The sequence below is a fragment of the Peromyscus leucopus genome, chromosome 1 (genome assembly GCF_004664715.2).
Source record: "Peromyscus leucopus breed LL Stock chromosome 1, UCI_PerLeu_2.1, whole genome shotgun sequence".
NCBI classification, from domain to species: Eukaryota; Metazoa; Chordata; class Mammalia; order Rodentia; family Cricetidae; genus Peromyscus; species Peromyscus leucopus.
This window is the reverse complement of record NC_051063.1, coordinates 128,452,810-128,479,894: the sequence shown is the minus strand read 5'-3', so window position 1 is coordinate 128,479,894 and position 27,085 is coordinate 128,452,810. Positions and strand designations below refer to the sequence as shown.

The window sequence follows — 27,085 nt, the reverse complement described above, 5'->3', positions numbered from 1 at the left end:
ACATGCTTAACTTTTCCTTTTGTGCATAGGTTTTTAATTTCTTGAGAGTCAATTTATTTGTTTCTGGTCTTACGTCTTCTGCTACTAACATTCTATTCAGAAAGCACATACACATGCCTATAAGTTGAAGCTTACTCCCTATTTTTCCCCTAGCAGTTTAAGGGTATAAGGTCTTATGTTAAGGTTGTTGATCTATTTGGAGTTGAGTGTTGTGCACAGTGACAGATAAAGGTCCACTTTCATTTTTTCTGTATGTTGAAATCCATGTTTCCTGACACTGTTTACTGGAGATTCTTATTGTCTTTTCTCCACTCTTTGTCAAAACTCACGCAACTGTAGCTGCATAGACTTACATTTGGGTCTTCACCTCTCTTCCACCAGTTCACATGTCTGATTTTGTGCCAGTGTCACGTGGATCCTATACTATGTCTCTATTCTATAATTTGAAGTCAAGACATGATGCTGACACTTACAGATTATTTTTGATCAAGATTGTTCTTGTTTTCCTTGGTGTTCTGTTCTTCTGCTGGAAGAATGACTATCTTACCAAGACTTGCAGTTGGATCTGGCACTTGCATGGACTATGGGCTGATGATTTTTGCCAATCTCTTTGCACCAGGGCCTATGGCTTACTTTCTGGGTAAGGTGTCTCCTTTCTTCTCCCAACAGTGAGCTGCGTGGCTGGAGCTGCATTCAGCTTTACTTACCTCTTTTGGGTTCATTACCCAGCTTACTCCCCCAAACTTTTCAAATGTTCCTTAGTCACCATTTTTGTGATTTTTCCCCTAGAAGTTATTTATCCCTTTGGAATAGAGTCTTTGCTCTTGGACTCTTCTCCTTCACTAATCACAGAGATCACCTTCAAGTCTGTCATTTTCCTGGAAGTTCCAGTTTTGTAATTTTAACTGATGTTGAGTTGTCATTGTTATTGCTAATATCATCCAGACACTATCATATTTTCCAATTGTTTGTTCTTCTAACAACTTACACATTTTCTCACTACATTTAGGTATTTTTCCTCTTTCCATATTATTTTGACTCCAACGTTTTGAGTCTCTGTGGATCAGAATTGTGAGAATTGTGGAGTATTGTGCTTTCCTGGGGAAATCTGTGCCTTTGCCATCAGTCACCCTTCTGTGTATTCCTGCCATAGTCCGTGTTCTGCTGTCTTCAGAACAGTCACACTAGCTCTTAATTGGCACTGCATCTTTTCCCTGTTTTTCAAACTTTTAACTGACTTATGTCTTTTTATCTGAATTGGCTTTCATGTCTCATCTAGTCCAGTCTTGAATTCCTTTTCTCTGTATTTAGACTATTAGTATATATATATATATTGAATATTGATAGACTCAAATAAAACATACTGTCCTAGTTTTTGTACTCCATTAGCTCTGTTTTCTTCCTGTTTGAAAATTAAATGGAGCAGCTTTGTGCTTCCATTGTGTCCTTCCATTGACTTACTATTTACAATGATTCTAAAATAGCTTAGCAATTATTCTAGGACTTATGATACATATTGACCTTCTGAGTTGATTTCCAGATTTCATTTTGCTAATGTGAAACTGTTGCAAAAGCCTCTGAGCAGCACACTCCAACATCATCCTTGAAGCTCTTGGAGAGTGGCTGCTGTCCCTTGTACTCTTTCTTGTGTTGGCACTATAACATGGAAGCTATAATTTTTCTTGGCTGTTATCTTTTAAATCAATAAATTAAAAGAATATATAGTGTCATTATTGGATTTTTAACACCTCCCCCCCCGCCATTTCTAGCACATTTTCCCATGCAAATGTCTGAGTAAACTTTATCTTTGAATTTACTGATGCTTTATCTTTGAATTGCCTAATGCTCTTTGAATCCCCGGGAATTGGTTTCTCCATCAAAGCAATAAGCCAAATCAAGCTGAATTAATAAGACCAGGCTTAATCTGAGCAAACTGACAATTTTTCATGAGCAAATCAAATGCTGAGTAACTCCCTTAGATGATGTGTATCTGAGGTTACTATGTTATCTTCACCTTTAGAAAGGTATTCTCACTGAAGTTCATTTTTTTATTTTCTTTGAGGACTCCAAGGAGTTCCTTTCCTTGTCTTCTCCCTTTCTGTGTGGTTTAAATTACATGACCTGCATAGTCTTGGACATTTGAATACTTGGTCCCCGGATGGTGATGCTGTTTGGGAAGGCTTGAGAGGTTTGGTTCTTGTTGGAGGTTGTATGAAATCAGGGGAAGACTTCAAGAGTTTAAAGACTTGAGCCATTTCTAGTTTATTCTCTCTGATTTGAGCTTGTGATTTAAGATGAGAGCTATCAGCTCCTGGTGCTATGCCTCCACTCTACCTTCATAGGCCCTAACTGTCTGAAACCATATGCCCAAATAAACTCTTTCTTCCATAAGACACCTTGGTTATGGTATTTTGTCACAGAATAGAAACATAACTAATATCCTTGCACAGTTTCAGAAGCTTAGTCTACTACAAGCCTTTCTTTTGTTATCTTGCAGGAAACATGCTTCTCTCTTCTTCAGACAGACTCACAGCACTGCCTTGCCACCTGAATTCCATAGGTTTAGAATCCCCAGTGGGATTTCTCCACCAAAGCAATAAGCCAAATTAATCAGAACAGGTTTAATCTGGGCAAAGCATTCCCAGGTGATCTCAGGGGAAGAGGAGAAATCATGTGGCAGGTCTATGAACCGGAGCTTAAATACCCTGTAGGCATGGTCTTGAAGAGCTCCAGGAGAGGAGCCACCAACTTGGAGGGCTTTCTGAGGGGCACAGTTCAGAAAGGGAGGAGGGGGCTGAGGTGGAACTTCCAACAGAATAGTTTTAATGTGTCTGTGTTTGTTTCATTGTTATTGTTGCTTTGTGTGTTTTACAATTGTCCTGCCTGGTGTTGGAGCTTTTTGGATTAGTCAAATAATCTCATTCTCTCTCTTTCTCTCTTGTGGAACTCGAGGTTTATGAGGCTCTTTGTTCCTTTCCCATGGTAGTTTTTCACTCTGTTCAGACTTTTAAACTCAAATTCCATTTTGTGTTTGATAGTGGATAATTCAATTCACCTCTTTAGTGGTGCTTTTTTTGGTTATGCTCAGCCAATGAATTGCTTCATCTCTCTTACTGTATGGGTCTTTGGATTTCTTTCATTTCTTTTTGATTGTTTCTTAAAATGTTTTCTGACCTATTTTTATCTTTCATGCCATCTACCTTCTCCATTGGAATGTTTACTGTATGAAGCAATTATTTTAATTATGTTTTTCCATGCCTATTTCTGGTTCAGCTGATTGATTTGTCTCTTCAGATTGCTATTCTTGAATTGTTGTATGTACTATAATTTAATCTGTAAGCTATGAATGTTTTATACTAAAGCAGAAACTGAGAAAAGCATATTATATGCTTAGAAATGAACAGCCTTCAGTGTGAGAGCTTTTTAGCACATTTAGTGAAAGGTTAGGTCAGAGGCTGCATAGATGACTTAGCAGTTGAGACTGCATGCTGCTCTTACAGTGGACCTGACTTCAGCTCCCTACACACATGCCACACATCTTACAACTGCCTTTAGTCATATACACATGCACAAATAAAATAAAAGCTTATTAAAATGCCAGGCCATCTTTGTGCCCTGCTTCCCACTTGCCTCTGGATCTTCCTTTCTGCTATTCTTAGACAGCATCATTTACATTGTTTCCACCTTGTTCTCACTCCTGGTCCTCAATAGTGTTTGTTATTATGGGTGTTGGAGCGCGGAAGAAATGGAGCGCGGAGGAAATGAGATATCATCTTTTGCTATAACAAAGACCCAGTCTTAGGGAGGATTTGCTGTGGAATAATGCTTTTGTACACTGGTTTAATAAAACGCTGATTGGCCAGTAGCCAAGGAGGAAGTATAGACAGGATAAGCAGACAAGGAGAATGCTGGGAAGAGGAAGACTGAGTTAGGATATGCCAGCTTGCCATCCAGGGAGCAGCATGTAATGGCACACAGGAAAAGCCATTGAACATGTGATGACATACAGATTAACTGAGATGGGCTGAGTTTAAGTGTAAGAGTTAGTCAGTAGTGAGCCTGAGCTAATGGCTGAGCAGTTTTAATTAATATAAGCCTCTGTGTGTTTACTTGGGTCTGAGCAGATGCAGACTAGGCAGGACACAGGAAAACTTCAGCTACAAGGATTTATGGCTGTGGTTCTGGTCCTTGAAATTAGTCTTTTTCCTCCTTGAGATGTAATGCTTGGCTTGCCAGATATTCTCGCTTCTCCCCAATCACAGAGTGTTCCATCTTTTCCAGATGCCGGTAGCCTATACTTGTGGTAGGTTTCCACCTCTGGCTCAGTAAATGAGTTTTGCTGTCCTTGCTCCTATACATCGAAACATGTTTCATGGATCATGTAGAGGTGCAGGCATAGATTTTCTTGCTCTCTCACGGTACTCCATGGGGTGGCTCTTTTCAAATTTTTCATAATCTTTCTTTGGAAAATCTGGTAGTTCTCTTGAGAGAAAAAAAAACTACAGGAGGAAGGAGATAGAAAACTGTAGCCACAAAGGAGCTTCAACTTTCATGACACCTCACAACTGGCATTTGGCAAGTTAGATGCAAATTTATGCTGCATATAATTACGGATACTATCATGTTTGGTTGTATTTTTCCCAGGTAAGCAGTGCTTAGAGGCAGCTTTTTGACAACAGTTTCTATCTTCAAAATTTAGATTAGTTTGTCATGAGACTTATATCTTCTATGGGTTCAGTAGAGGTTGTTAATGTGCAATCACTATAGACAAGTGAATAGGTTGCTCCAATTGGCTAAGACTAGATTACATCATCCCCTGACCCACTTCACCATTCATTATTTCAGCAGATGCTTAATTCAGACAGATGAATCATGAAAGGACTGGTCTCAGCCAAACAAAATGTTTGTAAAATCTTGGAATTTTGAACAATCTTTAATAAATGGTTGTATCTCTGTGTTGCAGGCTATAGTTTTAAACACTGGGTATTTTACTGTAGATGTTTTTGGATTTACAGGAATATTATGCAGATAGCATAGAGTTCTTCGGCACCTCAGACTCAAGTTTCCTCACTTTTCTAAATAACTGTAGCACATTTGAAAACCAGATGAGCTAATGTTGATTCAGTGTCATTAAGTAAACACCATAATGACCAGGTTTCCTTGTTTTTCTCCACAGTCTCCCTTTTAATGAGGACAGATATCACGCTGCATTTAGTCATCAAATCTTCCTATGCTTTCATAGCCATGAAAGTCTGTCTGAATTTATTTGGTTTTAGTAAACTTGACAGTGTGAAGAGGACTAGGAAAATTTTATGAGGGTTACACTTCTGACAAACAGTGCATGCTGGGAGCTTCCTCAGATCCTCTCATCTAGAACCAAGTGGAAACTTGGAGGAAAAGGGTCTTATTGACCAACCTCAGCAGGTCTATTGCCTTTGGGAGCTTCTCACTCTTGCTATTCTTCATTAAGCCTCCATAAATTGTCTTCAAATACCAGTGTCTTGTTGACCTCCAGCCTCTTGTACCTTCTGCATCTTCCTGTGAGCATCTCATCTTCTGCATCTTTCCAGATGGAGATCCTCAGTCGTTAAGATTCTAGGATGGTGGCCTCCCCTGTAATCTTATTTCCCTTTTGAAACCACCAATATGGTGATGTTCAGTGTGTGTATTGATGCCTATTTCTTGTTTTTAAAATAAGAGTACAAGTCCCTGCTTCTTCAGACTTTGTATCTGAAGCCAGAATTCCATGCTAGTTTTATGTAGCATCATTCCGTGCTGTTGGCCCTTGTTCAGTTAGGAACCAACACAGGACTGCTATGTCTGGTATAAACAGTTATAAACATAAAGGTCTGCAATTTAAATGTGTATATAGATGTTGTATCTGAAAGGAAAAGATCTTCACTAATATTTAAACATTAAAATATATTTTAAAAGGTAAGTATATAATAGCTACTTAGTAATCCAAATAATTACTCTAAAGATTTTCTAGAACTTAATCTTAATATAACCATATTAGCTAATTAACTTTTTACATGGTTGATATACTTAAATGTTCTCATGTTTTATTTATTCTAATTACTATTACTTTAAGATTAAACATGGCTTCAGACATGTAGTAAAACCAGATTTTAGTAAAGTTATCGTGTGCTTCTCCTTTAAGATATGCAATGCTTTCGCTTTGTTTTAAGTGACTATGAAGACAGGATGGTGAAGACATGCGATGCACACTTCATATAGAGATACATGTATCTTCTCCTTGCAATGGCACAACATTTGACCATGCACCACTCTCTAAAAATAATGAAATGATTACAAATGAAAAAGGAGAAGCTTAATGTCTGCTGTTATTAAAGACACAAAGTCTTAGAATGGCCTAGATCTGTTTGGGGGCTCAAGTTTCTTGTGACTCTTGACATAATTATGCAGCATACGCATGGTCTCTAGCAACCATCCCTTATCAAATTTCCTGTCATTGAGTAGATGTGCATGCCTGTCCCCTTACCTATAAACATATGTTAGTGTGCCCTTTACACCCACACACTAAAAATGTTTACAAGGTCACAGGCAGGATACAGTTCAAGAGTACCAGAGTTTGATGCTTTTTCCAATTGGTATTGCAGTACTTGTAATTTTCATTCAAGAAATTTAGTTTGAAAATTAGATTATAAATCAGTTCCCACACTGTTTTAACCCATGAACATCATCTTGATTCAGGGACAATTTTATTACAGGTGATTATGTTGTCATGACTATCTACTTTGAACTGAGTAGAAGAATGGGATACTTCACTATACAGACATATATCCCCTGCATACTGACTGTGGTTCTGTCCTGGGTGTCGTTTTGGATAAAAAAAGATGCGACACCAGCAAGAACAACATTAGGTAAGTTGCAAAATCTCATCCACCATTTTGTGCAGTTTTAATACAGAAACATTTGCAAAATGCCTTCAATTAAAGAGAATTCAAATAGAGTTAATTTAAGAGCTATGTGAATCAGGCTTAGAATTTTTCTCAGTATCCAAGTTAGTGCTCTATCTCTCTTTCTCTCTCTCTCTCTCTCTCTCTCTCTCTCTCTCTCAATACATTTTATTCAATCAAAGTGTGCATCAGAAGAATAGGCAGTTTTCTTCCAAGGAAGCTTCAAATATTTAATTTTTATAAAATTCACTTGTTAGAATGTAATTGTTCAAATCCTCATTACTTCTTCACTATTAGAGAAGTTTCTTGTTTCTGTTGTCTCTTAGAATGGCCTCCATGTAAGAAACAAGATGTGGTGCATTAGCTAAAGAGACAGGGGCCACGGTGTATGGAACAGAACCTGCCAGCCCAACTGTTTTAGGCTATGGCATGGGGAATAAAGGTCTGTCATGTAAGTGCACTAATATTCACAGATCGCCTAGTCGTCAGAATTCCTGGTTGCAACGGTAATGGTGCTGTCTAGTAGAAGGCATCCTCAGTGTCCACTAAGGGTGTACTGCCCTCAGCTGTCAGCTGTCACACAGTAACACCTATTTGTTCAGTGAATTGTGGTTTATTTTGGCCACAGGACCCAATCTTATCCAATTTGGAGTCTTAGTGCACACGCTCCTAACCGTCCCTCCAGCCTGTCTCTAAAGCAGACTTTCAGATTTGCTTCCACAGTGCCAGAATAAACTGTGAAGCCTGCTTCAGGCCTCAGACACACTCTACTTCCTAATTTGTCTTTGAAGGTTTTGGAAATTCAGAGCCCAAGAGCAAGAGTTTCACACCATGACCAAGCTCTCTGGATAAGAGCACGTCTAAACTTATCATGAGCATCTACCATTCATATTTGCAAACTGTCACAGTTTAAAATAACAGGATAAAGTATTTACATCTTCCAAAGACATTAAATTATTTTTTTTTGAGACTCTACTACATGACAAGTTCTGCCATGGTCCCAAATCTGATTGAAAGCGTGAAATTGACTAATTTGAAGATCCTGCTAGGCCCTGCACTGTACCTTGGCAGCTGGGGGCAGGGAAGGAGGGGGATAGGTGAGCCAGCTCCAAGGGTGTGTGGGAAAGCTAGTTCCATTACTTGTCTGTCATGTGGCAGCATGGGCAAGGGGGAGATATCCCCCCTTGACCCTTTCCCCTCACCACCTGCTGCAGGTGAAGGAGCTGACCACCCCTCTCACCAGCTGTAGCACTCAGGAAGGCTGCCCCTGTACCCTGCCTGGGCATCACAGTAGAGCTGACCCTGTTCACTTGGTGAGCTCAGCTCTGAGAACATGAGCATGGGAGCTCTGGCCCCACCCCTCATCTGCCTTATGGTGTCTTGAGTGAGGGAAACATGCCCCCCCACCACCACTGCAACCATTTTTGGCAGTCAGGAGAGAGCTGCTCCTGAGGTCCTAAGTGTGGGAGAGCTGTTCCTGCCCCTCACCATCTTCAGCTCTTGGGAGAGTGACTCATGCACCTCCTCTAGGCAACACAGTAGAGCTGGCCCTGATGGTTGTGGGGTAGATGTGGGTGAGCAGGCCCTGAGTGCATGAAAACAGGAGAAGTGATTCCACCCCTTGCTCCTTGCTCATAGAGTGAACTAGCCCTGGCAATGCTGGAGAGCTCACCTAGTGGTAGGGATGGGGTAGAGCTGGTGGGCTGAACAACCCTGCCAACTACCCAGGCCCAAGCTGGGGTTATGAGTTGGCCCGCCCCATCTATGATCTGCTGGAACACGTGAAGAGGCTGGTCCTATGGACCCAAAGCTGCAGGATTTCCACAACACAGGGCAACAGCAGACTAACCAAGAGGAGTCCCAGTGAGGGCCTAGCAAAGATAGTGTAGCATAAACCTGGGGCCTCAAACCCGACCAATGACTCTTTGCAATGAACACTTGAAAGTAAAGATGTATGGATTAAATGGTACACTGTGTGACTACAGGTTCCATGGGGAGATTTTTCCTTTTTTTTTTCTCTCTCCTCACTTAAATTTTATTTTATTTTATTTTGTGGGGGAGGTTGCAAGGGCAGAGGGTGGATACAAAGGGACGGGAGATGAGGAGATGAATGGGATCAAGATGCATGATGTGAAAAGACACAAAGAATAAATAAAAAGAAAATTTTTAAAAAATGAAAAAAAAACCCGAAGATCCTGCTAGATGAGGAATCTGATGTCATACTCTATTTGGCTTTTTAATTCTCTAGAATATATGCTTCCCCTGTGTATATCTATTTATCTATAGCATGTATAGAAAACATGTTACATCGATTCTTAATAGTTTTTTAAGTAAATGTTTAACTTGCTATGGCCTAAATTCATCACTTAAATACATTTTAAAAAATGATTCTAACTTTTAATCACTAAGACTTGCCCACATTTGTTCTATATTATTTTAAAGGACCAAGAGGCATTTATGTTTATGATAAAAAAAACCCTAACATTTACTTATAAATATTTCTAAGGCATCCACACACATCTTACCATAATTTAAGACCACAAACATTACAAAATTTGTACTAGTAATGGAATATTTATAAATAATGTGTTTGTGGGTTTGTTAAATACATAATGTAAATTAATTATATCACATAATTAATATGAAAAAATTGGTTCCTCAGCCAAGCCTGGAAGCATAGACCTATAATTCCCACAGTGGCAGAGAATTATAAGTTCAAGACTAGACTGGGCTATAGATGAGTTCAGGAGAAGTCTAGGCAATTTATTGAGTAGATGAGAGCTTACATCCTGATTCATAAGCATGAGGCAGAGAGAGCTAACTGGGAATAGCAAGGGCTTTTGAAACCTCAAAGACTGCCTCTAGTAACACACCTCTTCCAGCAAGGCCATCCTTCCTAATCCTTCCCCAAAAGTTCCACCAACTGGGAGCCAAGTATTCAAACATATGAGCTATTGGGCCCATTCTGATGCAAACCACCACAAGTAATCAAATAAAAACATAAAACCCAGCAAAATATAGTACACATACACACATAATATATATTATATAGATAACAATGCTCTTCACGTGCTGTGGTTTGAATCTGAAATGCTGCCTGTGAACCACGATTTAAGAGTTCTCTCTTTGGTGCTACTGTCATAAACCTTTAGTAGGAGAGGTCTGACTGCTAGAAGTAGGTTGCCAGGAATGGGCCTCTGAAGGCTACACCCAACTCTAGATCCAGCCTCGTTCTCTGTTTCATGTTCAGTGTCCACATAAGGAACTCTACAACATGCTTCCTGTTGTGATTCCATTGTGAAAGGTCCCCACTGGGTCTAATGTCCAGAGGGCAGTGCTATTTGGGGAAGTTCAAAGACTTTTGGGCATGAGTCTTAGCTAGGGCAGGTGTTGGAGGGGTAAGCCTCGCTTAGCTTAGCTTCACAGAGCTCCCTGCTTCCTCATCTGCTAAGGTGTGAACGGACCATGTAACAAGTTCCCACCTTCACGAACCTAGCTCTGGCTGCCACACCATTCCTGCCATGACATATTAATACTCCTTATACCCTTAAGTTGTGTGAGCCAGATATTTAATCACAGTGACAACAAAATGAACTAATGAGTTATGTCTCTGCTTGATGGTAAAGAACCCTGAAGCTAGTAAATCTGGCACAGACTCTACATATACAAAAATTAGTTTTACATGGAACACACTTAGAGTGTAAAGTCAAAAGTGTGCAATTTCTAGAAGAAAACTTCGGAATTTAATATTGGATTACATAAAAAATTCTCAAAAAACAAAAAGTTTTAATGAAGAAAACAGGAATTTGGGGACACAAAATATACTTGAACAAATATGTACTTCATATTATTGGACAAGATCCACTACCATGAAAATTTACTGGTTATATATAATGATGGTGTTTTCTTCAGTACAAATTCCTTCCCATTTATCTTTGGTTAAATTTTATGGGGCTAGGAGAAGTTTTCACTGTATGAAGAGTCTTTGTATTAATGGTTTCTGACAAAATATGTTATAATTATGACAACTTTTAATTATTTTAGAATATTTTTAATCACAGAAGCTAATTCCCCAAATACCCAAAATACAATCAAAAGTCACAGATTATACCATAAAGCATGCGTATTTGGAGGTGGCAGAGATGTTAACGTTATCTGAACCGGCTTCTGAAATAGCAGCACAAACACTCCTTGATGAGCACACTTGAGGTAAATAAAAACAGGAGTACAGCTCCGCAAGACCGCATCAGTGCAGTGGAGAACCAAATATACTTTTAGAACAGGAAATACTCCACTAAAAGAAATAACTCACCAAATGGAGCATGCCAAGGGAGAAGATCTGTGGACTTTAGTGTAAATCAAGAAAAATTTGTGCCACAGGGAGAGAAAATAGAGTGAAGAAATATGAAACACATTGACCCTAGGGCTTGTGAAATACCAAGGAATAAAATCTAATATTTCTGTCATAGATGTCCCAGAAGAAACTGATAATGCTGAAAAATTATTCAAAGAAATAGTGGCTAAATATTTCTTCAGTTTTTCAGAAAGCAGATAAATGCATATTTATGACGCTAAGTAAATTCTAAACAAGGTAAAGCCAAAGAATTTCATGCTAAAATGGATTATAACCAAACTCAAAAAATGGAAAAATCCTTGAAAGTAATAGAGGAAAAAGACATGATCCTTCCTACAGGGCATCACAGGCTGAATGACAGTGAACCCTTATTGAAGCCATAGAGGCCCAAAGGAAACACTCTCAACCTGAATTCTACAACCATTGAGAATATAATGTAGCCTGACATAAGCCTTAACTATTTAAAGGAAATGTTTAGGACAACTCTATTATAACCATAGAAAATTAAAGAAGAATAATTTGTCTATATTTGTTGAAATGGGGATAAATTCTGTGTCCACACTAGTTGGAGGACCCTTGACATTCTAACAGAGCGATGTGCAATCAAAGACATCATAGTAACTGCAAGTGCCAACAAGGGCCTTAAAAATCTGAAAAAAAAAAATCAAGAAGGAATTTTACAAATGGTTGAGGTCACTTACAGAGCAGCAGGAATGAAAATAAGACACAAGAAGACAAACTGAACAAATGAAACTTGTTCATGTGTTCTAAACACTAATAACTATGTGGTATGAACTACCAAAACACAACAATTACAACAGAGAAATTAAAAGTGGAAAATGTGAAAACTTGTCCATGGGTGTTTTCAGGTAAGGCATCTCATGAAGAGTGATGCTGGGACAGAGTATAGAAGGGCAGGAGTTAAGCCTCAACTGAATGTACAGGCTTTGCTGACTCCCCACGGGAGGCCTTATCCTGTTGGAGGAGGGAATTGGGGTGGAGGGGAGGCTGGAGAGGAGCGGGAAGAGGAATGAGAGGGGGATCTGTGTTTGGTATTTCAAGTGAAAAAATTTTAATTAATAAGTTTAAATTAAAAAAGAAGGGCAGGAGTTTACAGAGTGAGCAGGCAGAAAGCATGAAACAGGAGACAAACATGGAGTGCAGAACAGCACAGGATATACAGGAAAGTCAGAGGCTGCATCTTCATCTAAAAACATTTAAAAGGTAAAATGCCAAACAGTGAATTACTGAAATCTATCTTACGTGTGTTCCTTTGGTGTGTGATATTTTGTTTGTGTTCTGACAAATAAAGCCTGCCTGGAGATCAGAGGGTAGAGTTAGCCACTAGTTATCCATAGAGGCCAGGCATGGGAGGCTCACTCCTTTAATCCCAGCACTAGGGAGGTGGAGACAGGAATACAGGGCTCATAGAGACAAGATCTTGCCTCCATTCGGTCTGAGATTTTGTAGAGGTAAGAAGTCTTTGGTGGCTGGCTGCTCTGCTTCTCTGATCTGTCAGCATTCACCCTCAATATCTAACTCTGGATTTATATTATTAAGACTAATTAGGGTCACACTTCATTCCTTGATGCAGAATTGTATTATGTTCCCATAACCTTCAGAAGTTTTGAATGCAATTGGGATATGCACTGAACATGCCTCACCTCTTCACCCTCCAACTCACATAGCACGTTGTGGTGCTGGTTGCTCCCCTCCTGACTGCAGCTGACCATGGGCTGGTCTACCACAACCAAGTGTCATGGGGCAAGTGCCGCATATCATCTGCCTGGGACAGCACTCAGAGTCAAAACTCAAACGTTTCTTAATTTGCATCACTTTGGGCCTTCTGGTCTGGCGCGCTGTCCTCCAATGCTGACAACTATCCCCTCTGCAGGCATCACCACAGTGCTAACCATGACCACACTCAGCACCATTGCCAGGAAGTCCCTGCCTCGGGTATCCTACGTCACTGCCATGGACCTCTTTGTGACCGTGTGCTTCTTGTTTGTCTTCGCTGCGCTGATGGAGTACGCCACCCTCAACTACTACTCCAGCTGTCGCAAGCCAACCATCAGGAAGAAGAAGACATCGGTGAGTGGCTGGGATCACCAAGGTTTTCTCAGATGTAGCAGGGGACAGTGTATGGTAAATGTGTGCTGAAATGCTGTTATGTCCTTAAGGATCTTAGAAATCGAGATAAAATTATAGATGGGGCAATAAGATGGAGATGCCTCTCACTTCTCCAGTGTCAGTGCCTACTGTTGACAGGGCTAGGGGTGGGATTACCTTCAAGACTGCAGAGTTCTGTGGCCACTTTTCAACTCTGCTTTCTTTTTTTTTCTTTTCTTTGCAGTTATTACATCCAGATTCCACAAGATGGATTCCTGATCGAATAAGCCTACAAGCACCCTCTGTATGTACAGATTTACAGATGCCAATATTTCTGGGAATTCTGACTAAACTAAGCTTGCATTGAAAGATATGTTCTTCGTAAATATGTGCATTGAGTTCAAATGAGTGCTGCATTTGAGCCACTAAAAATGTTTTTTTTTAATTACTATAAACAACCAAATTAGAACTCTTGCACAGTAGGGGAAATATCCTAACCTTTCTACATGGAGACCTTGATGAGGCATGCATGCTTCTAGCTGGAATGTAACATCCAAGTTCTATGTATTCACACACACTAAGAAACTAAATGATATTTGCTGAGCCATCTCTCCAGCCCAAACTTCTTTTAATATTTTAAGTAGCAGTCTTCCAGGTCTTTATGTTAATTGTTATGTATGTCACATTTTATAGACATCTGAAATGCCTATAGTTACCTATCAAATCTATTGGGGACAATGGCCTTCAGCTTGTGATGTGATGTTTATTCTAGTTTTTACTTCACTGCCATGAACTATTTTTTCTTTTCTTTTCTTCCCCCCACTTCCCCCTCTGGTTCCTAGCCCGAACACCCTGCTCATACGTCCTCTTTCCCCACAAATAACATGACTCCCTCCCTTTCTTTTGAGTACTTCTAAGGTAATATATGTCTAAATATCAACTCATTCTATGCTCACAACAAGTGAAACTGAGTGTAGAAAATCAACCCCTATGGATGCTAATAAGAAGGAAACTGGAATGAAAACGTAGAAATGTTATTTTAAATCACTGATCTCAGTACCACTTTTGTCATGCGCCATGTTTGTGTGGAATCATGACTCTCATTCCTCGACTTATATCCACTTACTAATTACACTGAATGTTTTATGCCAGCTATACATCATGGCTGGCTCCTGGATCTTAACAATGCCTTATATTTTGTACATATCAACTATTTTTATGAAGAAAAAAATATATAATCTTTCCTCTACAAATATGTCTCATGGGGGTTTTGTCAGAAGAGTAGTGGGCAAGCATCTTATCAGCCCTGAGCAGCCAGCAGCCGATGAGTGTTAGAGAAAGCCATGGAGAAGTGAGGTGCAGGGTGACAGACGCCAATCAGAGCTAATAGCCTGAGGCCCCATGAGCACATCTTCACACACAGCCAGAAGCCAGAGCGTTGAGGGGAAATATTGATGTCTTTGGTGTAGAAATGATTCTGCCAAGAAAAAGGGGAAAAAAACCTTTAACACATAACAGGAGAAATCTCCCCCACAAAAGAAAACTGTGAACAAAAAGGAAAGGTTAATGATCTAAAAGAAGGTATAAGGACAACTCCCAACAAAAGGTGCCACTGCGCTAAGAAGGCACACTAAGGTTGACATCCAACTAAGGCTCGTACAGTCACAGGGGGTGAAGGGGAGGGGAGAGCATTTACTCATTGGGTAGAATTATCACCAGTTCAACTCTTATTTTGTTTCTCTCCCAGAAATAATAAATCCCAAATGAGGAGTCTCCAAGGAATAAGGACAGAACCAGGAACATGTATATGGTTGAGACAAGTTGCTTACTGCCCCGTGCCTCAGTTCCATAACTTGTTAAATGCCAGATTAATGCCCTTCACAGGACTTGGAAACCAGTGTTCCTTGGAGGACTTGGGCCTGTGTCATATGCATGGTGAAAGAGGAGGGAGTCAGACACTGGCTGGGCCAAAGATGTCGCTGAGAGAAGTATCTGTTAAATCTCTTCCGGCATAGTTTGAAATGTCTGAGAAAATGAGCAGGTACATCGAGAAAAGTGCTTACACAGCACACAATACAGCCGTGGAGGCCTGGTCACATCCTAAGTTCTAGTTCAGTCTTGTGGAGCAGAACTCATTTCAGATTCCCACACTGTCAAGTCCTGGAGCTCTCCAGACTATTGCACAGGGTTTCTACTGTGTCTCAGCAACGCAGACCTTCACTTCCCTAAATATAACAAGAAATACAAATTTCTCATGCCCCAAGAACCTTCCCTGCTGCTTTTCCTGTATCCCCCAAAGTCACCATCTCTGGTGGTTTGTCTCTATCCCTGGAAACATCTCTGATGTCCTGCCTGGCTCAGTGTCTTCCCTCAAAGTCCAGTGTCTCCTCTTTCAAAGCCCACATTCATACCATTACTGAAGGACTACGTGATATATAGGGCTGAAAAAACTGAGTAGAAAAATGCCTGTCTGAAAAATGCCAAAGCACACAAGTAAGACAACTTTTAATAGTGTTATTGTTTAATAAAGATAGACTTTCCCAAATGGAGCTTGTCAGAAAGGCATATGTTCCACAAATACACTGAATAATTGCAGAGATTATTACACTGGTGGTTTTGATATACACTTGGCCTTCAGAATCATGAGGCTAGATGGTGCACATCCTCACCAGAGCTGGCCATAGCAAGTCTTCCATCTCTGCTTATGCCCCAGAGCTGTGGAAGCTGCTCCACAGCAGTGCTCTGAAGGCTCCCAGTGAACTGGGTACAAAGTATCCTGCCTCCAGCTGGACTCTCCCCAACATACAGGTACAGACATGCTTCCATGTGCAAGGACACAGAGGGCTTCATGGAATAACTTTGAATATTCAACACTCTGTCCTTTTTGTTCCATTTGTAATGCTGCATAGTCACAATTCTAGCCATCCAAATTAAATTCCCTAAACACAGACAAGTGTGACAGTGCCTCTGTAAGGAACATTTCTAAGGACTCTGAAAAGGCTGAGTACATTCTATATGGCCTGACGCAGACTCTAATAATTCAGAATGACCTCATTGCACTGTGGCAACCATAGCCAAAGGAAGGAACCACCACCTACCATCCAGCTCAGAAATGGGCTTCTAGAGCTGGATGTGCTGGTACAGGCCTGTGATCTGAGGAGAGTAAGGCAGGAAGGTCAGTCTGGGATACACAATAAGTTCCACTCCAGACTAGTCTTTTTAATGTTTAGACTATAATATAATTACATTATTTTCCCTTCCCCTTCCTCCTTCCAAGTTCTCCCCATATACCCATTTCCCTTCTTCAAATTCATGGTCTTTTTATCATTAATTGTGGTTCCAGCATAATATATATGTGTGTGTGTGTGTGTGTGTGTGTGTGTGTGTGTGTGTGTATGTATGCATGTATGCGTATGTATATATATGTATGTATACACATGTATATTCCTAAATATAACCTGCTCAGTCTGTATCATGCTACTTGTATGTATGATTTCAGGGCTGACCATTGGCATCGGATAATCAATTGGTGTGCTCTTATCTGAGGAAACTATTTCTTCCGCTCTCAGAATTCCTTATTCGCCAGTAGTTCTTTGTGTAGCATTGCAGCCTCACAGCTTCCCACCATTGTCTTTGGCATGTCTATTGGTGTTGGCGTTGTTCACCTCACATTTGGGCAGTCATGTTGGTGAGACTTTATGGGTGTCAAGTCTGAGTACTAGGAGACACAATCTCACAGCAAACTCCCTGATCCTCTGGCTTTTACATTCTTTCTGCCCTCCTCCTTTACAAGGATCCCCAAGTCTTTGATGCAGGAGTTGTTTTATAGATGTATCTGTTTTAGGCTCCATGACTCTGCATCTTGATTGGTTGTGGTTTTCTGTATTGGCTTCATCTGTTGCAAAGAGAAGTTTCCTTGATGAGGAATGAAAAGTACACTGACTTGCGGGTCCAAGGACAAATATTTAGAATATTGTTAAGGATTATGCTGGTTTAATAAACTGATGGGTGTAGGTCCTCCTCCAAGATCCATGACTTACTAGCCCTGGGTAACTGGCCAGGTTTCCAGTACCAGACATGGTTTCCCTTTCATTGAGCAGAACTTAAGTTCACCGAAGTGTGACACCACTGCACCATTAGGGTTATCATGCCATGTTGGTCATATTTGTGGTTCATAGGCATTATAGCTGGGTGGAACTGATGGTTAATTCCCCCTTTGGAAGCTCAACTGGCACCTTCTGGTATCGTAAAAGCTGGTCCACAGGGATAAGGCTTTCAGATCAGTTCCCGCTCAGGAGCCTCTGGGTCCTGTGTCTGAAGTACACTGTGTCTTCACCAGTGTCTTCAGATTTATCTTCCAGCTCTTGTGGGTAACAAAATCAATAGCAATAGACTGTATGCTTTGGTGGTCTCTTAACCTGCTCAGTAACTCAAAAGGGGGCTTCTCATGTCTGATATTATGGTGCTAGTCTATTTTTAAGAAGAGCATTTCTTAAAAAAAAACAAAAACAGACAGGCAAATCCGAAAGGTAAATCCTCCCAGTTACCTTCCACTATTTAGTCAGATTTAAAAGTGCCTCTCCCTAATGGAACTCAGTGTAGAGTGTGGTTAATAGATCTTGAGGGGTTGACAGCTGTCTGAAAACCTGGGGGTTCCATTGGAAGCCTCTTCTCAAGCTGGATGATTCCTCCCAGTTCTGCAAGAACAGTAAATGTTTAACTCTCCCTTTTCCTCCCATATTGCCTTTTCCAAGGCGGGAGGGCAGCTTGGGAATAGAGAGTATTCCAGCTACATATGTTCAGGCTCTCTTTGCCTGGATTACATACAGTAACAGCGCTCTCTCACAATTTCAGCACATAACACCTGTTACTGTTTGCTAATCAGAATAGGTGCCATATTTGTCTTCCCATGCTCTAATATCCATGTGTTTTATAATTGAAGGAACCAATCTATGGTGTGTACATATTTGCTACAAAGTAAGAGAATTGAGACTTGAAATTGTTAACACATTTTGAAAATGTGTGGCTCTCCTTTCATGCAAAATCTAGGGCATAAAGTTTTAAAACTGCAACCTGGTTTTCCTTGTTCACTGAGCTACCATGGTGCAAAGAACAGGCTGTGCCCAGGGCTGGGTAAGTGTGGGCTAAGCATGGCCTGCATCCTTCTTCTCTGGTAGCAGATGTAAGATGTCCCTGTAGCTCAATGCTCCTCAGGCTGTTCTTACCTGCATTTCATGACTTCTGTGCTATTCTTGTGCCCGCAGAACTATTCTCTCCTGGATATGAGGCCTCCACCACCCGTGATGATCACGTTAAACAATTCCATGTACTGGCAGGAGTTCGAGGACACCTGTGTCTATGAGTGTCTGGATGGCAAAGACTGCCAGAGCTTCTTCTGCTGTTATGAAGAGTGCAAGTCGGGCTCTTGGAGGAGAGGCCGTATCCACATCGATGTCTCAGAGCTGGACTCATACTCCCGGGTCTTCTTCCCAACATCCTTCCTGCTGTTCAACCTGGTTTATTGGGTTGGATACCTGTATCTTTAAGTGCTGCTCTGAAGGATGACTGAAGAGTACTTGATTTATGTTTTCCCTTCCCCAATCCCCAGACAAGTAGTGACCAACCAAAAAAGTAGCAGGGAAGGACACTACTCGAGTTTGTTATGTTACCTTTCAGCAGCATGGGAAGTACCTGGAAAGTATTCCTTATAAATATTTCACACACACACACACACACACACACACACACACACACACACACACACATACACACACACACACACAAACAGCAATTGCATTCTAAAGTGATATTCTTGCTAACCCCCTCTTCAACCTGTAGTTTGGTATTTATGAATGGCCTTGGATACAAGAAGCTGCCAGTTACCATGCAAAGACACCTGTAAAACATGCAAACAACTATCCAGAGGTACTCTCAGGCCCTCACCCTCATGTATCTTCCCTTTGTGCTCCTTGGCATGAGTGCCTGTGTGTCCAGCATCTCCTTAGTGGAGATGCTCTTGAGCTGACCTCACTCCGAGATCCAGCTTGAACCACAGTCAGCCTCGGTCCCTTCTGTGAGGTCTGTTTGCTCAGGCACTGCTGTGCGTAGCTAGCTCCCCTCTTACTGGCACCCTTCCTGCCTGCCTGGGAGGTGCTCATATGTATCAGCCACAAGTTTCCATCTGTGGGGAAAAAAATGTGACTTTTAAAACTTGTTGCTGAGACCACACTGCTATTTGTCTCTAAATCTTACAAAGTAGTAACTTTCTTACATCAGTATTTGTATACTGGGTACCTGGACCAGTTGGGTTTCAATTCAGCATTTCTGTAAGAACTGTGTTTTACAGGACCAAGTCTCAGTCGCAAATGAAGAGTGTAGCTTATATTATTGTTAGGGGTTCAGTAACCATCTTCATCCTCTAAAGACATGCAACATGGATAGGCCTTTGTTTTGAAACTGTATTCCAGAGTGTGAAATAATGTAGACAAGTATTTAATCATGAACTTTAACATTCAAGCCAAACCAACATTAGATGCAAAAAAACCATGGGTAATGGTTATCTTCAATTATACATTTTGATGAGCAAAAATTATTTTATACTTTGAAATATGGACACATAGCAAAATCCCAAAGAACTCTCCCCCCACAAAAAAAATCAGTTCTCTTTTGATATTTTTATAACGCAAATTTGCTTCTTGATATTAGTTCTTTGCTATGACCAGATGCTCTTGCACACTTGAGGTCCGTGACCCTTTTGAAGTATCCTCTGTTGGGGACAAGCAGACCTTGGCACTCCTCAGCAGTCAGTATCTTGGCGTTATTACAGCATTCACTATAGAATCCCTATGTGCTTTGCTCTCACAAAGCTGAGTTAACTTTATTGAAGGTCATTCAGTTTTCCATTTCTATTATATATACTGTATGATGACATAGAAAAAGTAAAACATTATACAAATAGAATATATAAAAGTACTGACTTCTCCCAGCTATTTAGATGTATTTTGGAAATGGTGATGGCTATGGGAGAGACCAGAAAAACTGAAACTACGCATTTTTGCTAATTCTTTCTAATACTGTTGCACATGAAGTGAGTGTGGAAATAGGTACAGCTGCTCAGTTGGAAGGGTAATAATGGCTGTCTATGTGTGAGAGATATCCAGTGTTTTCTCCTGAGTTTCAACTAACAAACTACTAGTTTGATAGTTACTACCTAAGCCATTTGGCCTCTAGTTAGAAAATTCAATTTAAAAATTTAAATAATAAATACTTGTGGAGAATAAGCTGAAGAGAGTGGCTTAAATTAAATGCCTCCTCTGTTGGGGGGAGTTTTTCATATAGTACACTAGTATCTCTGAAACTCCCACCTTTGACAGGCCTGCTCTAGAAGTACCCACAGCACTGAAGTCAAAGAGAAAGCAACACGTACAATTGCAAACACTAGACATTTAGAATTTCCAATCAGAATCTTTAGCCTGTTACATTTCAAAAGTTCTGGACAAAACTAAATTTTCTAGTAATTTTCTTTTCCCAAGGACTAAAACCTACAAGGAGTTACCGTAGCAGAACTGACTCCCTGCTACCTTAGAACAACTCCATAGTTGCCTCTGTGCTCAAAACTTCTCAATAGTGAGACTCTTACATGCAAGATGTCCATACCAGTAGCCAGTCATTGTCTCCTGCCCAACCTTGGACAGGCTGATTAAAACACTGAAAACCAGCACATGTTCCGGGAGCATGCAGTGCCAGTTTCTCAGTAAAATTCAATCATCTGTGTCAGTCTGACTCTCCAGGATAAACCATTCTGTTTCATGAAACAGGAGAGATGTCTGCCCATTGCTCAGGGGCAAAGCCTGGGGCTTTAAAGCATGAACTTTGAGGAGAGTCTGGTGCACCAGGAGGAGAGTGAGAAATGCACCCCCTCCTTAGACCCCAGTTCTCCTTACTTGATGAAGAGGGACATATGTGTGGTACACAAGCTCAAGCCTGCTGTACTCTGTCCCATCCTACTCTGTTTTTGTTTTGGTTTTGGTTTTGGTTTTGGGTTTTTGTTTTTGTTTTTGTTTTTTTGCATGTAGAACTGTGGGATGCTTGGGTAGTGGTCTGAACACCCTGCATTTCAAAGGTGCTACTATGTCCCTCCCTCTTAGAAGCACTCCAAATGAGTAGACTGTTTGAACAGAGGTTCCAGATTTCCGACCACTGTGGATCACACTGAAAACTGTGACTGTCTCCATTAAACTACATCCTGGAGGATGGGGGAAAACTAAAAAGCTATTCTACACACCAGTTGAATTAAAGCAAAACATCTCTTCAAAGCCTAGACAGTTTCCCCATGGGTGTCCCCGATGTAGGGTGGAAGACAGTGCTAATAAATTTACTATAGACCCAGCCAACACTGCCCCCAGTTTACCCAACATATGCCTTAAAATAAAAGTCAAGCCCCCAGTTTTTCCATTTTCCAGAAGTTTCCATTTCCTGCAGTAACCGGTATGTCATACTAAATTTTACTGCTTTTTTTAAATGCATGGATGAAAATAGGATTTCATTTCTTTATATGACAACCAGGCATCTTCACTTTTGCTGAGTTAATTGCAAACCTTTATGGATTCTTCGAACATGGAAATGCTTGTCCTTAACCACAAGCCATTTCAATGTTCCATGTGGGAACCTGAGGGTAAGTGTCCACAGAACTGCACTGTTCCAGACTATTTGACCTGGTAATAAGCTGCTGCAGTGAAAGATGTTTAGATGTGTGTTGTAGCTCTAAATGATGCCACATCTGAAATCGATAGATGCAAGGGACCAGGAATCCCATTTCACATCAATTTGTCTTAACCCCACTAGGAAGCAGTGGTCTACTCAATCCAAAGGGCTAGGAAACAAAACAAAACAACACCTCTGCCTCCTTGGTCATTATGATCTCAGATACCAAACTGAAATTTTTATTTGAAACTTGAAGAATCACAGCTGGTCCCAGATGCCATTATTGCATTCTATCATTTCAGTGCCCTTGAGGCACCAAGCATTTTGAATCTGTTTGTGGTTTGGCAACTGTTTTTGAGTATTTTATTTTCTTTTAGAATTCAAAAACACATGAGTTTCTATATTAAAAAAGTAAAATGTCTAGAGATTAACATAGTAAATAACTAAGCATAAATTGCAATGTTGAGTTCCATTTATACTGATAGATTGTTGATTTGGAGCTTTAGAACACAAGTATATGGAAAAAGTGTTGGAAAATGGGAAGGAACGAAATAGAATGCTAACACAGCAAGTGTCTTATTCACAGTTTTCCCTGAGCTCCCTTCAAATGGCTACAAATGCCCCATAGTGAACATTGGGTCTAAGGGTATGCAGTACCAGGAATCCATGTTCTCCATGGAAGCATGGCCCAAGAACTGAATGCTGATGAAGCTCTCAGCATGGACAAGCCCATCTCTGATCCCTCATTGTCTTACCTTCCAATTGCAAACATGGATTCTAACATAATGCAGAGGAGGAAAGACCTGTGACTTGAGATGAGAAGGTAACAGCTAACAAGTCCCAGAACAAGAATTTGCTTTATTTTTTGAACTACATTATGCTTTTGAAGCCTTGAAGTTAGGATGTTCCTGCTTCCCCCTTTTAAAATTTCTCCAGCTTATAAGATAATAACCCCATGGTAAAAGCTTTTTCTGATTCCGTTAAGGTTAAAAAAGAAGACGTTTCTGTTTATTTGCTTCCAGGATGTCTTTTAGTTGAATGATGCTTTGGTTCAAATATTCCCAGTAAGATGTTTCTGAAACCTCCTTGTTACTTCTCCTGCAATAAAATCCTAGTCTTAAACCAGCTTACATAAATCAGTGCTAAAATCTGAATTGAACTCTTATTGGTCATTCAAAAGTTTCCCATGCATTGAGTTAACCAGGCTCTTTTTTTTTACATTATGTTATGTGAGCTAGTAAATATTCACACACACACACACACACACACACACACACACACACACACATGACACCACACCCAAAGTAAGGAAAGTTTGAATGTTGCTTTGGCTAGAAGCTACAGTTAAAAGGAAGCTAGAAAATGTTATATATGGTAATTGAGGCAAATGTAAACGGTTTTGTTTGGTCTAGTCAGTTAAGACCAAAGTTAAGACTACCTTACCACTTCATTTTTCACATCTGTAAACAGTACAGGGTTGTCCTGGCCCAGGAAACAGGCTGCACAGGGTGAATCAAGAATGGTTACTGTGGGGAAGAAAGGCTCTCTGTCTGCTAGATAGTTTAAACTGAACAGGTTGGGAGAAAATGACTTTCAACAACAAGCCTCCCAAACTGAGCTGGTCCCTGCTTTGTTTTGTTCTTTTCTAAATATTTAAAGATGCTTCTTTGTATTTTTGCAAACAAGTGCAGTCTGCCTTCTGTACCCATGTATTCTGAATCTGTGATTTCAACCGCTTTCAAGAATATCAAACACTTTTGTCTCTATACCTAGCAAGGGCAGGCATTTCTTCTTGTCATTATTTCCCTAAATATAACAGAGTAACAGAGGCTGACGTAGAATTTATATTGTCTTAAGCAGTGTAAGCCACCTCATGGTGATTGAATGTATAGGGAAGAATGTGCATAGTGTCTATGCATATCATGTACCACTTTATTCAAAGGATTGTGCAACTGAGGGTTCTGTTATCTTGAGGTGTCCTGGGACCAGTCCCCTACAAATTTGGAGGAGTGACTGTAATGTTTACATTTCCTATAACAGACTTAGATCCAGATGTCTCCTGGTTGCCCTGCCCACTGAAGTACCATCTCAGTAAGTGTACATAACAAAGCCAATGGTCATTTTCTTAAATATGCATTTCTTAGATCAGGTGCTTACAACATGGCTATTTCAGTCCCTGGAATAACAGACAGCTCAAAATTATGATATCATTACTAGCTTCCATTCACAAAAGAAATTTCCCATTTACCACTGATCATTTTTTAGTGCATAGGACTTTATATAGTGAACCCCCAAATCACTTTAGGCAAAAAGACCTTTGACCCTTCACTATAGCTTTATGAGCATTGTGAGAATCACTGTGGAAGCTAGAAAGGTCACACATGGCTGACGCAAAGGTGACATAGGTCCACCTTCTGGTTTTCTCCCAGAACAGGCTCAGTACTTAATGTATAAGTCTGCTGCCTGGAAGAGGCAGGCGAATCCTTCTGGCAAGGATGTGCCTGTGCCAACTAAACAATCTTTCAGGACAGCTGGCTGGATAGACAATCATAAGCCTTCTTGTCAATTGTCGTGGGAGCCCAGACCTGCCTATATCACTTTCTTAAATGTCAAGCTGGTATCCTGACTCACAAGAATCTGCTGGGAAAAGTCTCCAGACACATCCTAAAAGTCTTCCCATTGTGGGATTGGGATTGTCAGGGACAATTGATGAGGGCTTTGAAATAACTAGTATTTACTGCAACAGATTTTTATCAAGAATTTTTCGGGTTTATAACAGGGAGGATTTTTATCAATTTTATGTTTGTGTGAAGTCCCTCAACACACACAACTCCACATTGGGAAGACCCTACTGCCCAACCCTTTGTCTAGCCTTGGCAGGCACAGATGATATTCAGTTAACTGGCCACATCATTATATCCTTGCACTTTCAGGGTGGCCTGGAAATTATAAATAAAAATGAAGAAGGATAAGGAACAAACAATAGCTTAAGAAACTCTCCCCATGATTAAAAGCAGAAAATGCACATAACCTTGATGGCTGAAGTTTCAACTTGTCCATTAGATATGAAGGAAGGGTGTGTCATGACATCCATCATGGTTGTTGTCCATGTTCTAGCCTGTAGCTATTGATGCAGTGCAAAGATTTGGTGTCTTTTCTAAGCTACAACGAAATTATGTCACATATTAAGAAAAATGGTGACAAGCTTTTTAAAAGTTTAATTTTAATACTATTTCAGAATCCAAATTGTTTGTTCTTTCCTCAGAAGTCCATCCACCCTGCTTCAGGGATTTCCCAACACTTGAGGAAGGCATGCCACCCAGCATTTATTTCCTCACTACTTTCCTTCTTTTCATTTTTACCTCATTTGATATTTTTAGCCATTTCCTTCTAGATAACATTTTAATTGGCAAGGAACTATGTCTTTTTTCTAATGTGGCTGCATCTTTGGAAGCTGTGTTGCCCAAAGAAACCACCACTCTGTTTCTATCCGTGTCATTTGGGTCTAGGAGTTACCGCCCAGCAGTTCAAGTTGCCATTTTCTTCAACTATAGTCACTTTAAATATAGAGTAGTGAAGTGTTTACTATTGTTTTCTCTCTTTTTTCCAGCTTAGAGTAATGATGGAAACACCCCAAAAAGGCACAATGGCCAATTGTGCTAGCTAGCCACGTTTACATACTGACATGTTTGTGTAGAGATACATGTTTTCTTTATAAACAGCTCTTGGACTCAGCAAAGCTTTGCTTGTTTGTGTTTTCCATGGAAGACTCTGGAAGAGTGACAGTTTTCAGGGACTGATCTGTATCTTGTTTTAAGTGATGGGATAGCTTGTGTTTACATGCAGTGACGTGTGTATTTTGTGTTTGTATGTACAGCGGTAAAACTGAACAACTTATTAATATGTGTGTTACTCTACCCATCACCCCAAATTTAGTTGAAACACTTAGGAGCACAGCTTCCTAGTGATAGCATGTTAGCTTAGTGAGCCTCTGGTTAAGGCTAACAGGAAACAGAGGAAGAAGGGGGAAGGGAGAGAGGGGCCCAGATAGAGTAAGAGACAATCATTGTATTTTCCCAAAATATGGGAGATCATGTCCTTTAAAAAAATCAAGATGAGGTGCCTGACCCGAAGCTGACATGGAGAACATGTAAGCACCACCAAGTTACTTGGGTGCCTTGATTATTTGTGTACTGTGGCCAGGTTTATCTGATGAGGTCAAAGTACTTCTCAATATTTAGATAATACATGGACGTTGCAGTGCTTATTTGAGAAGCCATGAAACTGTTCACAAATAAACCTAGGTAGGATCGGGGCTGGCTTGAACTTTCAAATTCTAAGAGTCAGCCACACAGTACGCAGAGCGATTCTGTGAAGGAAAACTTTCATAGTCCTGGGCTGTGTCCCAAGCAAAAAGATGTGGGATCGACTCTGTCTTCTTGGAGTCCTTACAGCCTGTGGAGCCTGTCGTGGGCTGATTCCAGAATCCTACAGCATTTTAACATCAGTTCTGAGCAAGGATTGAGTGTAAAAAGGATTGGCTGGGAGGGGGGTGACCTGTCCTGCCCAAGTGGTGGCCCCACAGAGAGCTAGGGTCAGGGTCAGAGGATGGCCCCTCACCAGTGACTTTCAAGAGCCCTGGGTGCTCTGCTGTCCCCGAGGGCCCTCCTCTCCACCATAAAACATGTCTCCCTGTACCCTGCATCTCGTGGTGTCCTAGTGAAGCGAGGGCGCCCTTGTGCCCAACGTGCCTTGGCGACCCCGGCGGCACCGCGCCCTGCCTTGCACGTCGCGACCCCGCCGAGCCCTCGGGGCCAAGCCCAGCCAGAAGCCAGCTGAGCCTCACGGCTGGGTTGCCCTCTGTATTTGTATTTGGATTCCTACGTTTGTACTTCTGATACAAATAAATGCACATGTTGTCAGAAATACTGAACTGCATGTCCTTCTGGTTTGAGCAGCAACTGGTTGGGCACTACCGGCCTTGGGGATGAGAGAGAAC

The 27,085-nt window shown here is 40.8% G+C and overlaps 1 protein-coding gene across 1 annotated transcript in view; it reads left to right on the top strand.

Moving 5' to 3' along the window:
* Gabrg3 (gamma-aminobutyric acid type A receptor subunit gamma3) overlaps positions 1–19,926 on the top strand; it is a 602,977-nt gene extending 583,051 nt beyond the window's left edge. The window contains exons 7-10 of the mRNA XM_028894674.2: positions 6,732–6,884; positions 13,169–13,365; positions 13,628–13,687; positions 18,648–19,926. Coding sequence (XP_028750507.1) covers positions 6,732–6,884; positions 13,169–13,365; positions 13,628–13,687; positions 18,648–18,929 — 692 coding nt within the window. The 3' untranslated portion in view covers positions 18,930–19,926. The remainder of the gene's footprint in view (positions 1–6,731; positions 6,885–13,168; positions 13,366–13,627; positions 13,688–18,647) is intronic.
* Positions 19,927–27,085: the final 7,159 nt, after the last annotated feature.